Source organism: Furipterus horrens, unplaced genomic scaffold (genome assembly GCF_987537825.1).
Source record: "Furipterus horrens unplaced genomic scaffold, mFurHor1.1.pri manual_scaffold_2, whole genome shotgun sequence".
NCBI lineage: Eukaryota > Metazoa > Chordata > Mammalia > Chiroptera > Furipteridae > Furipterus > Furipterus horrens.
Window position 1 is genome coordinate 194,260,669 of NW_028327172.1, and position 17,197 is coordinate 194,277,865.

At 38.9% G+C, this 17,197-nt stretch overlaps 1 protein-coding gene across 1 annotated transcript in view; it reads right to left on the reverse strand.

Moving 5' to 3' along the window:
• Positions 1 to 15,786: 15,786 nt before the first annotated feature.
• Positions 15,787 to 17,197, reverse strand: part of LOC150020232 (WD repeat-containing protein 19-like) — a 41,084-nt gene continuing 39,673 nt past the window's right edge. The window contains exon 20 of the mRNA XM_090267394.1: positions 15,787 to 15,900. Coding sequence (XP_090123520.1) covers positions 15,787 to 15,900 — 114 coding nt within the window. The remainder of the gene's footprint in view (positions 15,901 to 17,197) is intronic.

A 17,197-nucleotide genomic window follows, 5' to 3' on the forward strand; every position in this document is an offset into this window, starting at 1 on the left:
GAGCCCCCTTGCAGTTGCAGACTTCTCCGTGCGTCCTCACGTGGTGGGAGGCACCAGGGATCTCTCTAGAGCCTCTTCCAAACGACACTAATGCCATTCATGAGGGGTCTACATGACTTCAGCACTTCCCAAAGGCCCCAACTACTGATACCATAATTTCGGGGATCGGATTGCAGCAGATGACCTTTGCGGGGCACACTCAGACTATAGCAAAACAAGAAGGCCTTGATTTGAAGAAACTGGTAAATCGGTGACTGTTTGAGAGGAGGGTAAGCCACCATTGTGTGAGGTTTGCCTAGGTAATAGTTCTCAGCTGTGACTGCACATTAGGGTCACCCGGGTTTTGACTGGACTGACATCCTGAAATATCACATCTGGGGTAGAGTCCAGGCATTTAGGTATTTTTAATGTTCTTTACGTAATCCTAGTGTGATACCGTGATATAGACTCACCGGACTAGGTAGTACAAGCAATGTGCTGGTAACTCTTGTGGCACTCTGGGTTCCAGCTGGGGTAAATATCCCGAAATGTCATATGTCGAATGGGTATGAGCATTAGAGAGTCAAATATGCAACCTGCTTTACTGAATACTGGAGCCTGAAAGGGACCTGAGCAACCATCTTGTACAATCTTTGCAATGACTAATTCTTAAAAAAAAAAAGTAAAAAAATGATATGCTAGTTTCAATTGCACAATATAGTGGTTTGACTTTTATATACCTCACAATGTGATCGCCACACTAAGTCCAGTAAGCAATGACAATTTCTTAGTGTGAAAGATTTATGTAACATAGATAAATTATTATAAAGTATCCCTACCATCCAAATATTGGGTAGAATGTTCATGGCATTTGAAAATCAGTTGTAACGTTGCTGGGAGGAGAGCAAACAGTCCGTTCTGTTACTATGTTTTAGCGGTAAGTGGTCCATATGGCTACTTACATAAGGTCAGAAGGGAAGAGCAAGTAGATGCTCTATATGGAGACGGCCTGCAAACTGCTTCCCTGATGGTTATGACCATCTGGGCTTCCCCAGTTATTTTCAAGTCATGTACAGAGAGGAGACATAACTGTCATCCTCAATTTGAATACAACAGTGCATGAGCTTCCTCTGCGCGCATGTGGTGCTGCTGTCGGCCTCCTCACTTCCCGAACATCTCTGACTTTCCCACTTCCATGCTCGTGCTTACCAGCCCTCTCCTAAATTCATTACCCGCCCCCTCCACATACGCACCCCATATGTGAAAAAGGAAACTTCATGAATTCTTTTCGCTCTGTGTTTCAGAATCTGTAATACTGTAAACCTGCATTCCAATAACTCAGTGGTGACTTACCTCAAAGACCAAGTTTAGTTCCTATTTATATTCAACCAACAATTAGCGAGAGCCTATTACTGTCAAGATAAAAGTGAATAAAATGTTAAGTGCTTCAGGGGATACAAAAATATACCCCAGTATGTGCCCTTAAGGAACTAATATTGCCCATCTTTATGATCTATTATGGTATAAGATTTTAGTCTTCCTGTGTTGCTCGATGTCCTATTGATCAGAAAGTTTCTGAGTAAATGAAATCTCAGTTGGATTAATTCACTCCCCCGGTCCTCCTCTGTGGTTCTGCTACTGAGTTTCTGATACAGAATCATACAAATAAGTAGGTCAGCTTTTGCCAGACTTACTACCTAGCATTTTCTTTCTCTGAAGCTCCCACACAGCACAGCTATTCTTGTCACTGGCACAGAGGCAGCTCTTTGAATGACAGTTTCTCTCCAACATCCTTGCTCCTGCTACCACTAAGTGAGGTCCGCTTTCTTTCCACAAAATTCACTCCATTTGTTTCTTTTGAACTGCTCAGTTGATCATGTAGTCTTATGCAGATGCATAATTTTATTTTTAATTTAATTTTTTTATTGTTTATTTTATTACACTTGTCCCAGTTTTTCCCTTTTTGTCCCCCTCCACCCAAGTTGCCCTCCCCCCACTCCCACAGTCAATCCCCACACCGTTGTCAGTTTCTAGGGGTCATGCATATATGTTTTTTTTAGGATGTGTAACTTTAAAGAAATAAATCTGAAAGCAACAAATGAACAAGCAAGAGGGACAAGCAAACAAAAATTCATAGACACAGACAACAGGAGGGTGATTACTGAAGTGAAGAGGGCGTGGGGTCAATGAAGGGTAAAACAGGTCAAATACGTGGTGACAGAAGATTTGACTTTAGGTGGTGGGCACGCAATGCAGTATAACAGATGATGTACACTTGAAACCTACATAATTTTATTAACCAATGTCACCCAATAAATTTAATTGGGTGAATATACAAAATATTGGTTCTCCTTATTTTCAAGTAGAATGTTTTTACTACCTTAAAAAATAACAATAGACTCTTTATGAGTAGGCTTCACTCAAAAAGATAAACAACCTGACTAGTTTTGAAACATAGGGTCATCATGATAACTTTTAATACCCTGAGCATGCCATCACTTACAGCATAACCAAACTGTCATTGAGCCATTGTATGCCTTCGCAACTTACAGAATTTTAAGGCACAAATATTATATAATTAATATTTATTCTCTAATATAAAATGTTTTAATATACCTCAATTAAATATAATTGTCTATTATCCACAAAGAAATGTCATCAAATGAAACCAGCTTCAGCCTGGGCAAAGACCAAGGGCACTGGATATGGTTCCTAAGCTTCCCTGGCTTCACTTCTAGATGTACCTCATCAGCCCAAAAGAAATAACTACCCAGGGCTGGTGAAGATAGGGTGGCAGTCACGGCTAATCATGACGCATCAATCAATACTTCATATCTTTAAGAGACTCACAAGGTGTCAGAGTTGCTTGGGCCCAGTAAGGGTTTCTGATGGGTGATTTCGAGCATTCTTAGATAGATAAAGGTATTTGAGATCCAGAAGGCTGAAATGCCAAAGTAGGCTTTAATTTTTCATGGTATTTGATTTCTTTTACTCTAATTAAAAACTCAAATAGAATGAAAATATCCCATGTGAATTAATAATCTAGTCACAGTACAATTATATATCATTTTACTGAATATTTGTTCCTGAGTAAGAGTTTTTACCAACAATTCCAAACATTATAGATTATTTAAAAATATCTATCTTGATTTTCAACATTTATGGAATGCTTACTGTGTACCAGGCATTGGGGAAGAGCTCCCAATTAAACTTTCCCCTTCTGTTTTTCATTATTTATCACTCTCTTTTTAGATTAGAATTAAGATCTAAAGAGCCCTTCTGTCAGATCTTAAAATTCACTTATTTGCAAATTACATTAAAAAATTATCTTTGAGATGGCTATAAATGCTGAGTTTTAATCCTAGTGAAACCCTGGCTGGTTTGGCTCAGTGGATTGAGCGTCGGCCTGCGAGCTAAGTGTCGCTGGTTCGATCTTCCAGTCAGGGCACATCAGAGAAGGAAAACTCTGACTCCAAAAAACCTCCGCTGCCTTGCGGCATACCTCTTCAGGGGAAAGGCTAAGGGAGTAAACCCCGACAGAAAATCCGGAGCCGGAGTCCCTAAGGCGGTTTGACGTTGTAGTCAACACCGGCAACTCCTGCGGCGCACCTGAAGCCAAGCTGTATTGACTCCGTCTTTCCCTTGGATCCTTCAGCTGCGAAGAGAGGGGGGGGTCTGCTGCATGGGCAACAGCAGACCCTCCATATCACCCTGCCCAGGCTCTGTAGCTTCAGCTCTTAAGAAGCTACACTATCGTCTCTCGAGATGGACGGCTGCCGACGAATCCTAGTGATATATTTTCCATTGAATGGTCTGGCATCCTTGTCAAAAATCAATTTACTATGGAGTATTTCTGGATTTTCTGTTTTATGCTATTGGCCTATATGTTTATGCTTACATCAGGACCACATTGTTTCTGATTACTGTAGCTTTGTAACAGATTTTGAAATCAGAAAATCTGACTGTTCTTTTTCAAGATTGTTTTGGCTCTTTTGGTTCCCTTCAATTTCATATGAATTCTAGGATCAGCTTTTATAATTTCTGCCAAAAAAAAAAAGGGCAATTAGGTTTTTGACAGGAATTGTACTGACTGTAGATTAATTTGGGGAGTATTGCCATCTTAACATTATTAACTCATGAACATGGGATGTCTTTCCATTTATTTAGGTTTTCTTTAGTTTTTTCCAGCAATGTTTATTTAGTTTTGTTCAGTGTACAAGACTTGCACCTCCTTGGCTGAATTTATTCCCAAGTATTTTGTTCTTTTTGATGCTATTTTAATAACATTGTTTTCTTTTCCTTTTTCAGATTTTTTTTTTTTGCCAGTGTGTAGAAGTCAACTGACATTTGTGTGATTTTTGTATTGTAACATTACTAGATTTATTTATTAGCTTTAAAAGTTTTATTTTTGGTGTCTATTCTTGAGGATTTTTAATATATAGGATCATATTAGCTGCCAATAGAGATAGTTTTATTTATTTCTAATTGGAATTTCCTTTATTTATTTTTCTTCCCCAATTGCTCTTGTTAGAACTTCTGGTAAAATGTTGCCTAACAGTGGTGTAAGTGAGCATTTTTCTGATCTCAGTGGAAAAGTTTTCTATCTTTTACCATTTAGTATGTTGTTGGCTGTGGGTTTTTCATGTACGCCTTTTAACAGGTTGAGAAAATTCCATTGTCTACCTAGTCTGCTGAGTGTTTTTACCATGAAAGGGTGTTAGATTTTGTCAAATGCATTTTCTTATCTATTGAAATGTTATTTTTCTCTTTATTCTATTTTTAATAACAAAGAGCTTTATTTTCATTTTACTGTCCTAAATTCTTCTAGCTGTTGCTCCCTTCATTCTATTAATGTGGTATATTACACTGATTTGATTCTTGTACATTGAACCGCCCCTGTACTCCTGAAATAAAGTTTAGTTTGTCATGGTGTATAATCTGTCTTTGTCTAGTTTTGGTAACAAGGAAATGCTTGCCTTATAGAATGAATTAGGAAGTGTTACCTCCTCTTTTTGGGGGGTAGGGAGAAGAGTTTAAGAAGAATTGGTGTCAATACTTTAAATGTTTGAAAGAATTCATCCGTGAACCCATCTGGTTCTGTACTTTGTTGGGAGATTTTTTATTATTGATTCAATATCTTTACTTAAGATTTCTTATCTCTTGATCTGTTTAGATTTTTATTTTCTTGATTCAGTTTGTGTAATTTGTTTTTTTTTTTTCTAGGAATTTGTCCATTTCATATAGAGTACCTAATTTGTAGGCAATAAAGCTTATTTTTGATGAACAAATTTGTGTATGATTCAGTCATCCAAAATACTGTGCAATTTATTTAATATTTGTAGAACCTGAAATGTACATCATATTTTCTTACATTTACTTTTCTAAAGTAAAATGCATATAAAATTTCATAAGACAGTTAAGCAAAAATCTCCCTTAATACTAAGGAACCAAAATTTTCTGGGAGGAGTGTGACTGGTATAAATTTTCCATCTAAAAAACATAAACTTCATTTGTCTTTTGACTAAAATGTATGATTCCCCATATGAAATGAAACCTCCCTTTTTCTACCTAGAAGCCAGAATGATAAGAACGTGGACTCCTGAGCCAGACTGCCTGCATTAAAACCCTGCTCAGCCACTTCCTTGCTATATATAATCTTGGGTCAACCTCTCTGTGCCCCAGCTTCCTCCGCTATAAAAAGAATAATGGAACCTACCTCATAAGGTTGTTATGAGGATTAACTGCATTCAAGCATGCAATAACTTGGTTCCTAGTTCATAAAAGCATTCAAAAATTATTAGCAAATATTGTTTTTCATAAGATGCTCATTAACTGGGGTTAAAATGAAGAGCAACTAGACATCTCATTGGAGAGACTAATAGTAAAGTGAAGACATCAATGTTGGATGATGGCTACAAGGTAGAGCCATTTTTTCCTCTAGATTTATTAGATACTGGGCTAGGAGAAGGAATGCTTGGCAAATGTTCTATCACTAGAAAAGAAATGGTTCTCTTTACTAGTATCCAGGAGAGCAGGTCTACTGACTACAAAACTGCATCAGAGAGGCCCTCTAGCGAGATAGAAAATCAAAGGGACTGCTCTTGTGAATCGCATAAAAGAAAGGAAGAGAGGGAAATCAGTCCCTTTACTGTAATATGAGTCTGGCTCTGCTCTGGGCACAGGGAACCGGAGAGTGGATGCTGAGTGTTCAAAGGAATGATCACAAGTACATGTCCAAGTACTTCCTCTCAAGTCACAGGTCTAAGCCTCCACAGAAGGGGTAATGTACTTACATGTTTCTGCTTTTGAAAACTGTTTTGTTTCTTACAGCTTTTCCTCTTCTTCTCTCCCTTCTCCTAAATACATAAATATACTCCACAGCTGATCCCTTCTTGTCAGGAAAATAATTGAATTCATATCCATAATATAATAAATATATTAATGTATTTGTCACTATCACTATTATTTTCTTAGCAGCCACACGAGTAAAATAACTACGGGTTTTATTTGTGGGAACAGAAGTACTCAATTTCTTGGTGTTTCCAAAGTAGAAAGAATAAAGAAACATTTCATGAGCATTCAAAATTAGCTTTAAAAAAGTTTGTTTTAATTTTTAAAGAAAGCAACTAAAATGAAGGCTACCCTGATATAAATTGCAAAAACACATTAACCACAACATTGGTATTTTAAAAGATGGGCATTTAGATTATACTCATTTTATATTAAGATATAAATTAATGAACATAGAGGATTTATCATAAAATGTTACTGCCCAGTGCATTTTTGCGAATAATAAACAATTCACTGAGAGTATTAACATTCACATATGTGATTAGAGTTTACAAATGTACAAAACATTGGGTAATAAACATTTAAAACTTATTTTTCAAACATTCAATAAGCCCATTCCCCCCAAACTGATTACAAAAAACCACAAAGGGTTACTAAGTTGCAAAACATAACAAACAAGGCAAGGGAGGCAAATAAGAATATTTAACCAGTTTTGTCAATATCAAAAGACAAAAATCAAAACATCTCTTATAAAAGAAAAGAAATTCATATAATTAAATACTTGTTAGGTGAAAGAACATTATAGAGTATATAACATTTATTTTCTCTACATAAATTTGCATATCTTAACACAAAATACCATGTTTCAATTCCAATTTGAGAATTTTATAACACGTAGTTCTTGGTGAATCTAGATGTAATAGGATGAATCTTTAAATAGACCCCAACGATCATATGTTTTTACTTGGTCATTACTGTTTTAGCTCTTTAATGTTTTTCTTTATTCCCTGGACTAATCCAATTTTAGAAATAATATCTGCAACCAAAGCACATATAGTGCAGATATTTCTGAAAAATCTAAATGGCCTAGTATTTAGTATATCATTAAAAGAGCAGTTGTGGACTTGGAGGGGAATGGTCTACCCTCAGTACTGGGGATGAGTCAGCACTGGGACCCAGTCGGCCGCTTCCCCAGCTCTCCCTTTAAAGCCACCGCGCCAAACTCTCCCCAAGTGTCTCCAGTCCTCTCTGCCTTCCCTCTGCTTGAGCCCAGGATGCTCAATGTCACTAAACATCAGAGAAGTGCAAATTAAAACCACAATGAGACTTCCGGCCAAGAAGGAGGCCTACACAGACATGCTGGGTCTCCACCACAACTAAGAAGGAATACAACTTCCTCAAAACTAGAGACAACCAGAAATTCCAGAAAATCAAGTTGCATGGAAGCCCAACAAACAAAAATATAAAAAAGAAATACTCATCCAAACAGAACTGCTCTACATTTGGCCTGTGCCAATGACCATGCGCAAGTGGTCACTCTCCTAATAGACAGAAAATGCGAGATGAACTTCGGTGACATTGATGAAAGGACAGCTCTGATTACGGCCGTACGATGCCAGGCGGAGGAATGTGCGACTATTCTGTTAGAACGTGGTGCTGACCCAAATATAATGGACATCGAAGGCAACACTGCGCTCCACTATGCTGCCCTGGGTGACAATACAGAGATAGTAGCAGAGCTGCTTGCACATAATGCAGACATTGAAGCAAGAAACAAGGAGGGCCTCACACCACTTTCACTTGCTAAGCGTGAACACAAAGAGAAAATGGTGGAATTTTTAGAAAACAGAGATGCAAAAGTCCCTCAGTTGGAAAGATATGTTCCTGATATGAAAAAGAGAATCCTAATGTATCCTTCAAGGCTGGTTGTGTGTAAGATTATCTAGCATTTAACTTCGTGCCTACCTCATGCTTGTCAGCATCAGTAACACTATGACTAGGTGTGGGGAGCATGTCGAGGGAAGTCAGCAATCATCAACTAAGTTGTGAAAATACGGAAGAAAGGAGATCTAAAACGGGTTTCGAAAGTAGCAAAAGTCTTGATCTACTGGAATTTCGAAAACAAGTATCAACACAAACAAATTCAAGGACAGTGAGTGAGAAGTCTGAAGAAGACTCTTTGAACAGGCATTCCAGAAACCCTGGCATTGACAATTCATGGCCTACATCAGAGGATGAAGACTTCCGTTCTGATACCAAAGCAAGTAAGAGTCTTCGAATGAATAACGTCCGTCCTAAGGCGTTTCGGTATTACCCAAGGGCAAGTAGAGCCACTCCCCAAAGACTGGTGGCCTTATTTTGTCAAATCATCGCCTTCTGTTAATGATCACTTACGTCCACCTCTCTTGTATGAAAGATAATTTTTTATACAATCCTTAACGAGTAGGTTTTGAGTCTCTAGTACCTAGGAACAGAACTTACAAAGAGACTAGCTCCCAAATGTGACAGGAAAACTGTACCATAAGCACCAGGGAAGAGATGGGGAAGTGCCACGGGGTTTGTTGTGATCAGAAGACCTGGGCACAATCGATGCCATCAGTATTTAACACATAAATCGAAGGCCTGAGGACAAATAGTGTTTGCAAAACTAAACACTGGCAGTATGAGAGACGTCCCACAAACGAAAGCAGCGACGGGCTCAATACAAAGGCATCCAGAGGCAGCCAGGGCAGAACCAGGCCGGAGGAGCGGCAGAAACTGACTGTAGGGGATGCTGCAGGGTGGGCTAACATGGTACCTTCTCCAGGGTGGAAGGAACAGGGAGGTGGACCCGAAGGCTTCTTCATTCCGTCGGACTCTGGCCCCAAAGGTGTTTGGGCTAACAGCTCAAGTTTCACTGAGGAAAAGGGAGGCGACAAACGTGCTTCCCAGCACCTTAGACCAGAAGTCCGCGCTCTCGGCTTCTGGCTCCAATTAGCGAGGAAATAACGGTCTCCGGGGCACCCACGGAGGAATCCGGGCAGAAAGCAGCACCCACGCACCCGGTCCGTCAGCGCGGCCAGCTGCGCGGCTGTGGAGGAGGGCGGCCGGTGTCGCACTCGTGGGCCTGGTCCCGGCCCGGTCCCGGCCTCGCCCCGGGCGCGGCGAAAAGTTTCCAAAGTCCGCGGCACCCGCTCGCACAGCCAACCACGGAACGCAACCGCCTAACGGCTGGGGAGAGAGGCCCGCGCCTGCCGGACCACGGCGCCAGGACCCTGGGTCGCGCCTCCCTCAGCCCACACCAGCCGCCGAGGTTCACCCACCACAGAGCCGAGAGAAGAGCAGCAGCAGCGGCGGCGGTGGCGTCGGGGGCGGCAGCAGGAGGCCGGCCCCCGGGTGGAGAAGCGAAGGAAAGTTGTGCTTTGCCGCCTACGGGACACAGCGGAGCCGGTCCCGGGGTCCGCGCCATTCCCCACCCTCCCCACGGCCCGCTCGCACGCTCGCCCGCCCCCACCGGCTCCCCCGGACCCGGCGCCTTAGGCTCCGGGAGGCGGCAGCAGCGGAAGGACCAGCGCGCGCGTCCCTAACTCCTAGTTCTTGAGCCTCCGCGGCTGGCTGACACAGAGCGGAGCGCTCGCGGCTGCCTCGGCACTGCCGTCGCGGACGCCACTCCACCTTTGGTATTTTGATAGCAATTATGTTGACTCTAGATTGTTCTGGATAGTATGAACATTTTAATGATGTCAGTTCTTTTTATCTAGGAACACAGTATATGCTTCCACTTATTTATAACTTCTTTCATTATTTTTTTTCAGGATCTTATAATTTTCTGAGTACAGGTCTTTTACCCCCTTGGTTAAATTTTTCTTAGATATTTTTTGATGTAATTGTAAATGGGATTGTTTTTGTAGTTTTCTTGTCTGATAGTTTATTGTTGGTGTATAAAAATGCAACCTATTTCTGAATATTAATTTTGTACCCTTCTACTTTACTGAATTCATTTATCAGTTTTAGTACAATTTTGGTAGAGTGTTTAGGATTGCCTATGTACAGTACCATGTTATTTACAAATAATAACAGTTTTACCTCTTTCTTTCCAAAAAAAAAAAAAAAAAAAAGAGCAGTTGTGGTTAAACAAACAAGTAAACAAATGAATAAAAATTACTGTAACTCATGTATGATAAGAAGGATAATATTACAAGTTTTATTCTGGTGTGTTTGCACTGTAATAAAAGAAATATGGATAAAGTGAATAAAATGTGCTTGATTATTAAGAAATGAAATTCCCAATTAACATAGGGCTGTGTTTAGGAACAGTGTGTCTGTTCTCATATTTTATATGTGAAATATATGTTCATAATTACCAGCTATAGTTTTGGTTCACTAAGACATGAAAGTATGTAATCCTGGTTCATCCTCCTTTGTTTTAAAATCTTCACTTTCAGAGCAGGCACTTTGTGCCCAGGAATGTGGCACTGTAAATTTACTAAAAATGTACCCATCGATAGTAGGATAAAGGTTCTAAATTCATAAAAGAAGAGGATATCTTCATTTAGAAACCAAAGCACTAAATTATAATTTTACAGTCACAACGCAAGCCCCAGCTCTTCCTAGGCACAGTGGAGCAACCTAGAAGAAACAAGAAGACATACATGTTGGAGTTGTAGGTAAAAATGTTGATAACACTAGACAAGTTGGTGAAACACTGAAACGGCCCACGCTTGCTGGCAGAGCTGCTGCCCCAGGCTTACTGCCGGCCCGGTCCCTTCTCCCAAACCCCACTCCTGATGTCAAACTGTCACAGACACCCCATATCACATGGGCACATCACATAATTATGTGTTATTCACTTTTCTTAGCCCTGGCTGGTTTGGCTCAGTGGATTGAGCGTCGGCCTGCGAGCTAAGTGTCGCTGGTTCGATCTTCCAGTCAGGGCACATCAGAGAAGGAAAACTCTGACTCCAAAAAACCTCCGCTGCCTTGCGGCATACCTCTTCAGGGGAAAGGCTAAGGGAGTAAACCCCGACAGAAAATTCGGAGCCGGAGTCCCTAAGGCGGTTTGACGTTGTAGTCAACACCGGCAACTCCTGCGGCGCACCTGAAGCCAAGCTGTATTGACTCCGTCTTTCCCTTGGACCCTTCAGCTGCGAAGAGAGGGGGGGTCTGCTGCATGGGCAACAGCAGACCCTCCATATCACCCTGCCCAGGCTCTGTAGCTTCAGCTTCACTGGAGAGGACACTCCAGCGTCATCGTAAGATGTCGATTCAACACGGGAGGAGACAGATACCGTGTCACTCCCGAGTCGGATTGCACAGCCATTCTCGGTGGTGCAGATAGACTCTTAAGAAGCTACACCATCGTCTCTCGAGACGGACGGCTGCCGACGATTCACTTTTCTTTAAAGGTGATTTTTTCTCTTTTATTAATTGATACACAATTCACACATAACATTATATTAATTGCAGGTGTACAATATAATTCAATATTTATATATATTGTGAAAAAGGTGTTTTAATAGCTCAGGAATTGTTCTACATGAAGCACAGTTTTGGGCACAATGATGTACAACATAGATGTGAGGAAATGCCGAGTATTTAAAAGCAACTTTGTGAGCAATGTGGAGAAAACATAAAGTAATATCTTGAGAGGCCCTGTAAGAGAAGTATTATCTCAGAGAGAGTAACTGCAGGCCTGAGATCTGCTTACTCCAGAGGAAACAGTAACTTCCCACTTACTGGCTCCCTTCTCTGTGCGTAACTGAAAAGTCTAAATCCATTCCACTGCTTTTTTAGCAGAGTAAATGAATAATCAATACAATCTATTCAACTCCCTAGTAGTGGAAACAAACCTCATGAACAAACTCTATGACAGTGACAGAGAAGTGTGGGGTGCTAAGTGAAGGAAGATAAACTCATTATGGATAAGGAACAACTCTTAAATCTCACATTTATTTTCATTAAAAAAAGGTACCCTAGATAGTAGGCAATTAATAGAGAAAATAAGTGTAGGAAGAATAATTTTCAAAGAAGGACTACTTTGAACATAGTAAGAATCCAATCATTTGACCTAAGAGAAATAAAACATTAGCATTTAGGAAAGAGTAACTAATATAAAGTACTAAGAAAGTTTGCTTTGTACCAAGGAGAGGATTTTAAAAACACATCAGACTTCAATTATAAGAGAATTCTCAGTTATTCTCTATCTGAGTCAGTTGTTCTGATCACTGTTATATCTTCTTGAACAAATAATCTATTTTAATGCCATCATCTACTTATAATATTCCAGGAGTGACCTCTAAGTCACTTAAATCAAAGCATCTGTTTGTAATTAGCAACTTTTCTCAAAACACCCAATACACTAAGTCTCCACACTGTTAATGTACATGTTGTCAGGACAACCAGCTAGAAAGTTTAGCTTAGAGAATTTATTAAATACAATGCAGACACCTGCTTTTGGTCAAGGCTGGTAGTAGAGTGGGTAGTGGCTTAAGAGTTAGTAATCTCATTTCGTTTCCTGCACAAATGTGCTCTCATCTATTTGTTGGAACACTGAATGAAAATATTAATTTTTCAGATACTATGGTTCTAAATTCACTTTTAGGTGCTTTAAAATAGTAATAGAGGTAGCATCCATGTAAAATAGCTATGTGGTCATAGACTATTAGTTTTGATACAGAGTGTTTCAGCATAAAGTGTTAATTATCTGTAATAACAAGGCTCAAATACTGGCCAATAGATTTCCTTATAACTGGCCTAAGGGCTTAAATCAAGTACAGCTGAGAAAGAGATTCTTCTGTCTTGTTTTGGGCTCCCTGGTTATCATTCACAACTGCTCCTGCCATGGTAGAAGGACGATGGGAGGTAATCACGTAATTTCTAATGAAAGCCTGTAGCTCTCACTCAAACCTTCACTTGTTCTGTCCCTGACCCAATTTATCCTGTCCCCAACTGTTGCCACGTGAACTTTTTATTACTGTATCACTCTCTTGGTTCAAAGTCTCCACTGGCTTCTCATACCAAACTCTCTAGCTGGACCTTCACAGACATCCATCCTGACCCCAAACTTTCTCTCCAATAAGAACTCCTACTCTTCTCAGGCACGGATCCTTACAACCAGCTGCACTGCCTCAATGTAGCCCACATAGTCTGGCTTCAGTGCTATTTCTTCCATGTTTTCACAAGGTTCCTCCTACCTTTTTGAATGGGATACACAAAGGCTTTGCTTAAATCCAACTTTATCTCACTGAAGCCCTCTCAATAACATTTTTCTTTTTTCTCTTTGATTTTCCCTACCACTCACTGCCTGTACCATGGGACACTTCCTGTCAACCACTCTACGTTGTGGTTCCCTCCTTACACAGGCAGACCATACCTACCTAAGTAGTTAAGTTTTATGACAGTTGAGGTTGTAAGTTTTGGCTCAGTTAAACATTTGAATGTCTTTTATGAACTATATACTGAATTGGGGCACAAAAGTCCTGATCCTGTTATTGGTGATGAGATCATTCCTAGAAGTGCTAGGCCCTCCCAGAAATAGGCACCGTTGGAACGCTTTCTGTTAATAAACTTGCCAGGTCAAATTTCTTACTTGTTTATGTAATTTAGGATTATCATCGTAATTAGGTTATGACCAGCCATTTGATCTGCTACCAAATATCAATGACTTGAGTATTTAAAAGTTATTGGTCATGTATGGGTAAGCAGCTCAAATTTTTCTGACTACTGTCTTTGTTTCTAGTTTTCCACAGTCTCCCCTCCTTTTCTTAGAGCCCTCCTGTGGTTCTACCAGCTCTAGCAATGCTACAACATCTCATCAATTTCCCAGCAAGCAAATGGTGGCAGACTAACTACTAATAATTTGAGTAGTATTAACTTACTCTTTAAAGGTAATTTTGGATTTTATTTATGTTATAAAATTAAACATTTCCTCTTGTTTTCTTATATTTAATTAAGAGATGACTTTATCCTGTTGATGCTATATATTTTGATACTGGACAAAATTGAGAGGATATGTTTTACCAAAAGAATTGTTTTAACAAAAACCGAGTAAGTGCATGAGGTTTCCCTTTTCTCCACATCCTCACCAACATATGTTATTTGTTGACTTTTTGATGACAGCCATTCTGACTGGTGTGAGGTGGTTCTCACTGTGGTTTTGATTTGCATTTCCATGATGATTAGTGATATTGAACATCTTTTCATATGTATGTTGGCTATTTGTATGTCTTCTTTGGAGATATGTCTTTTTGTGTTCTCTGCCCATTTTTCAATCAGATTGTTGTTGTTTTTGTTATGTGTTGATTGTTCTCAATGTCTCAATTTGATTGCTAGCAACTTCAACTGGTCTACTTGACTGTGGAGCAGCGACCAATGAGAAATCTCCAGCACGAAACTTCACAAACCACTTCTCACATGTTCGATCAGTAACAGCACCTTCTCCATACACTGCACAAATCGTTTTTTGCATTTCAGTTGCATTTTGACCTTTCTTGAACAAAGCATAATTGCTGAAACTGTTGAGCATTTTCTTCCATCTTCAATATTAAAATGGCTACACGAACATTAATCAATTTTGATGTTTTTTTTAAAAAATGCACGCTGATATGACAGCTGTCACAATACAATCTAACAAAATTTTTCGAATGAAATGAAAGACAACTAAGCGATACTAGAGCTATATTATAAAACAAACAAACAAATTTTTTGGCCAACCCAATAAATAATTCATTTATTGCCTCTATAGTTATTTGCATTAGTAATATTAACTATGGCTCAGTGTGAATTAAAAGTGGGTCTTGAGTGTTTGCAAAATTACACATTTATTCAGCATTAAAATAAAAATGTATAGACTGGCAATTAAGACTACTGATAATTAAGACTGATTAGCAATTAAGTGCACTGGAAAATTCTAAATCTCTCAGAATAGATTATGTCTTTTCCAAAGGAAGAAAAATTTTGTGAAGTCTATTCATGAACCATGAATGATCATTACTCAGGCAGTGACATTAGCCTGTGGAAAGCTTCTGGCTTCATTTTTAACATTAACTGTTCAATTTTATCCAAATGCAATTCAATTTAAAACAGAAAAAATACAAATTTAAGCAAATAAAGTTGTAGACCATCGTTGTATTTTTCACTATGTCTTGAAATTACACTATAAATACTCCAAGTATTCAAAGAGGTCAAGATCATGAGCATAGGTTATGAAAAGCAATATGTCACCCTGATAATACGTATAACTGTTGTTGGCCAAATGTGATTCAAAACAACATTTAGACTATAAATGTAGAAAAGGCTTAGACCTCCACTTAGAATTTGATGCTAAAATTGAAAGTGGATAAATGCATGGATAAGACATCATTTGTTAGAAAAATATTTTTGTTTGCATAATTAATCTCTTTCCACTTGAAAAGAATTATTAAATCAATGGAGGGCCTTATAACAAATGGAATTTTAGAACTGAAGATATACAGTAATTATTTCAGTAATCAGTAATTCAGCAATTAGATACCAGTTGGAACATATAAAGATGAGGACTTACGTGATTTCAAGCTGAACAGCATATTCTTTTGATATAAATGGTATCTGGTCTGGGGCTAAGCGCTTCGCCAGCTGCAGAGCACTGTCCCAGTGCTGCAAATCCTTTCTCATCTATTAAGAGAAAGAAACCAGCCAATTATTTTGCAGTCTACCACATAGCGGTAGTTTTTAATAAAAGTAATACAAAAACTTTTTGTCTAAAAGATGAAACTTGATCTTTGCAAAGATAACACATTACTATAGTGGGCAGTGATTGAACCTCCAGGGGGTAGAAATTGATTTTGAGGGGGAGAAAAAAAAACATCTTAGTTCTTATTACAACGGTTTGTGGCCCACCCAAACTCAATTCTACCCAACTAAGTCTTATTTAGTATTTAATTTTTCTCAATAGGAAAAATTTAATTGAAACAAAATTAATTAAAATTAATTCAATCAACCAATTGTTCATTTTCTTCCTTAGTGAGGAGATAATTTAAAAAGTTGAGAAATACTTTACTACAGGAATTGAAGTTGTTTTCAGAGAAAATCTGAAGCTATATCACAACATGAATAACAGCAAATATAAATAACATGTGAATGTGTCTTTCTCCCTGGCTCCTGGGGTCCTTTGTATCTTGTACGCAATCCCAAATATAAACTAATCAAGAATTTCTTAGAGTTTATTCCTTGGTTTTATTCACATTTTGTAAAGAATTAATAATAGCTAAGATTTTTCAAGTGCTATTTTCTGCCAGGTAATGTTCTAGGGCATTAGCTTATTTACTTTTCACAACTAGGCATTTTGCAATGAACCATTCTTGTGCTCATTTTAGAGATCCAGAAACCGAGGCAAAAGGGGCTTAGTTTTATACACAAAGTCACACTGTTAGTGTGTGGCAGAGCAGGGCAGTAGGGCTTTGCCTCTGACTTCTTTCCCTGGCTAACCCGCCTGCTTTCAGAGTGAGGTTCAAGGAACGACAAGGTACAATCCCCTCTCTCCATTGTAAAGCCATCACCCCAAATGCTTTACAAATCTTGTATCACATGACAAGTGTCCATAGCTAAATGCTGAAGAACTAAGATGATGTCTTTGCCCTCACTCCTTGCAGCCATATTCCTACTTCAGTGCGTACCAATCCAAGCTCTGAAAATTTTTCAGGGTCTCTCTAACTACCTCAAATAATATAATATTGTAAAATTATCTAAATTCTTTTCTTAAGACAAAATTAATTTGGTTCACTTAAAAATTAAAAAATAAAAATTTGCTGTAGAACAATTTGAAAAAGGTGAAGTTAGTAGCAAATATGTCTTCAAAACTACCTCCTCTACGTGGCTGTGGAAATGCTGGTTTGAGGTGGAATAACGTTAATGACAGCAGTTACCACTTTTGTCTTTTCTACTGATGAGGCACAGTTCCAAAATATCTAAT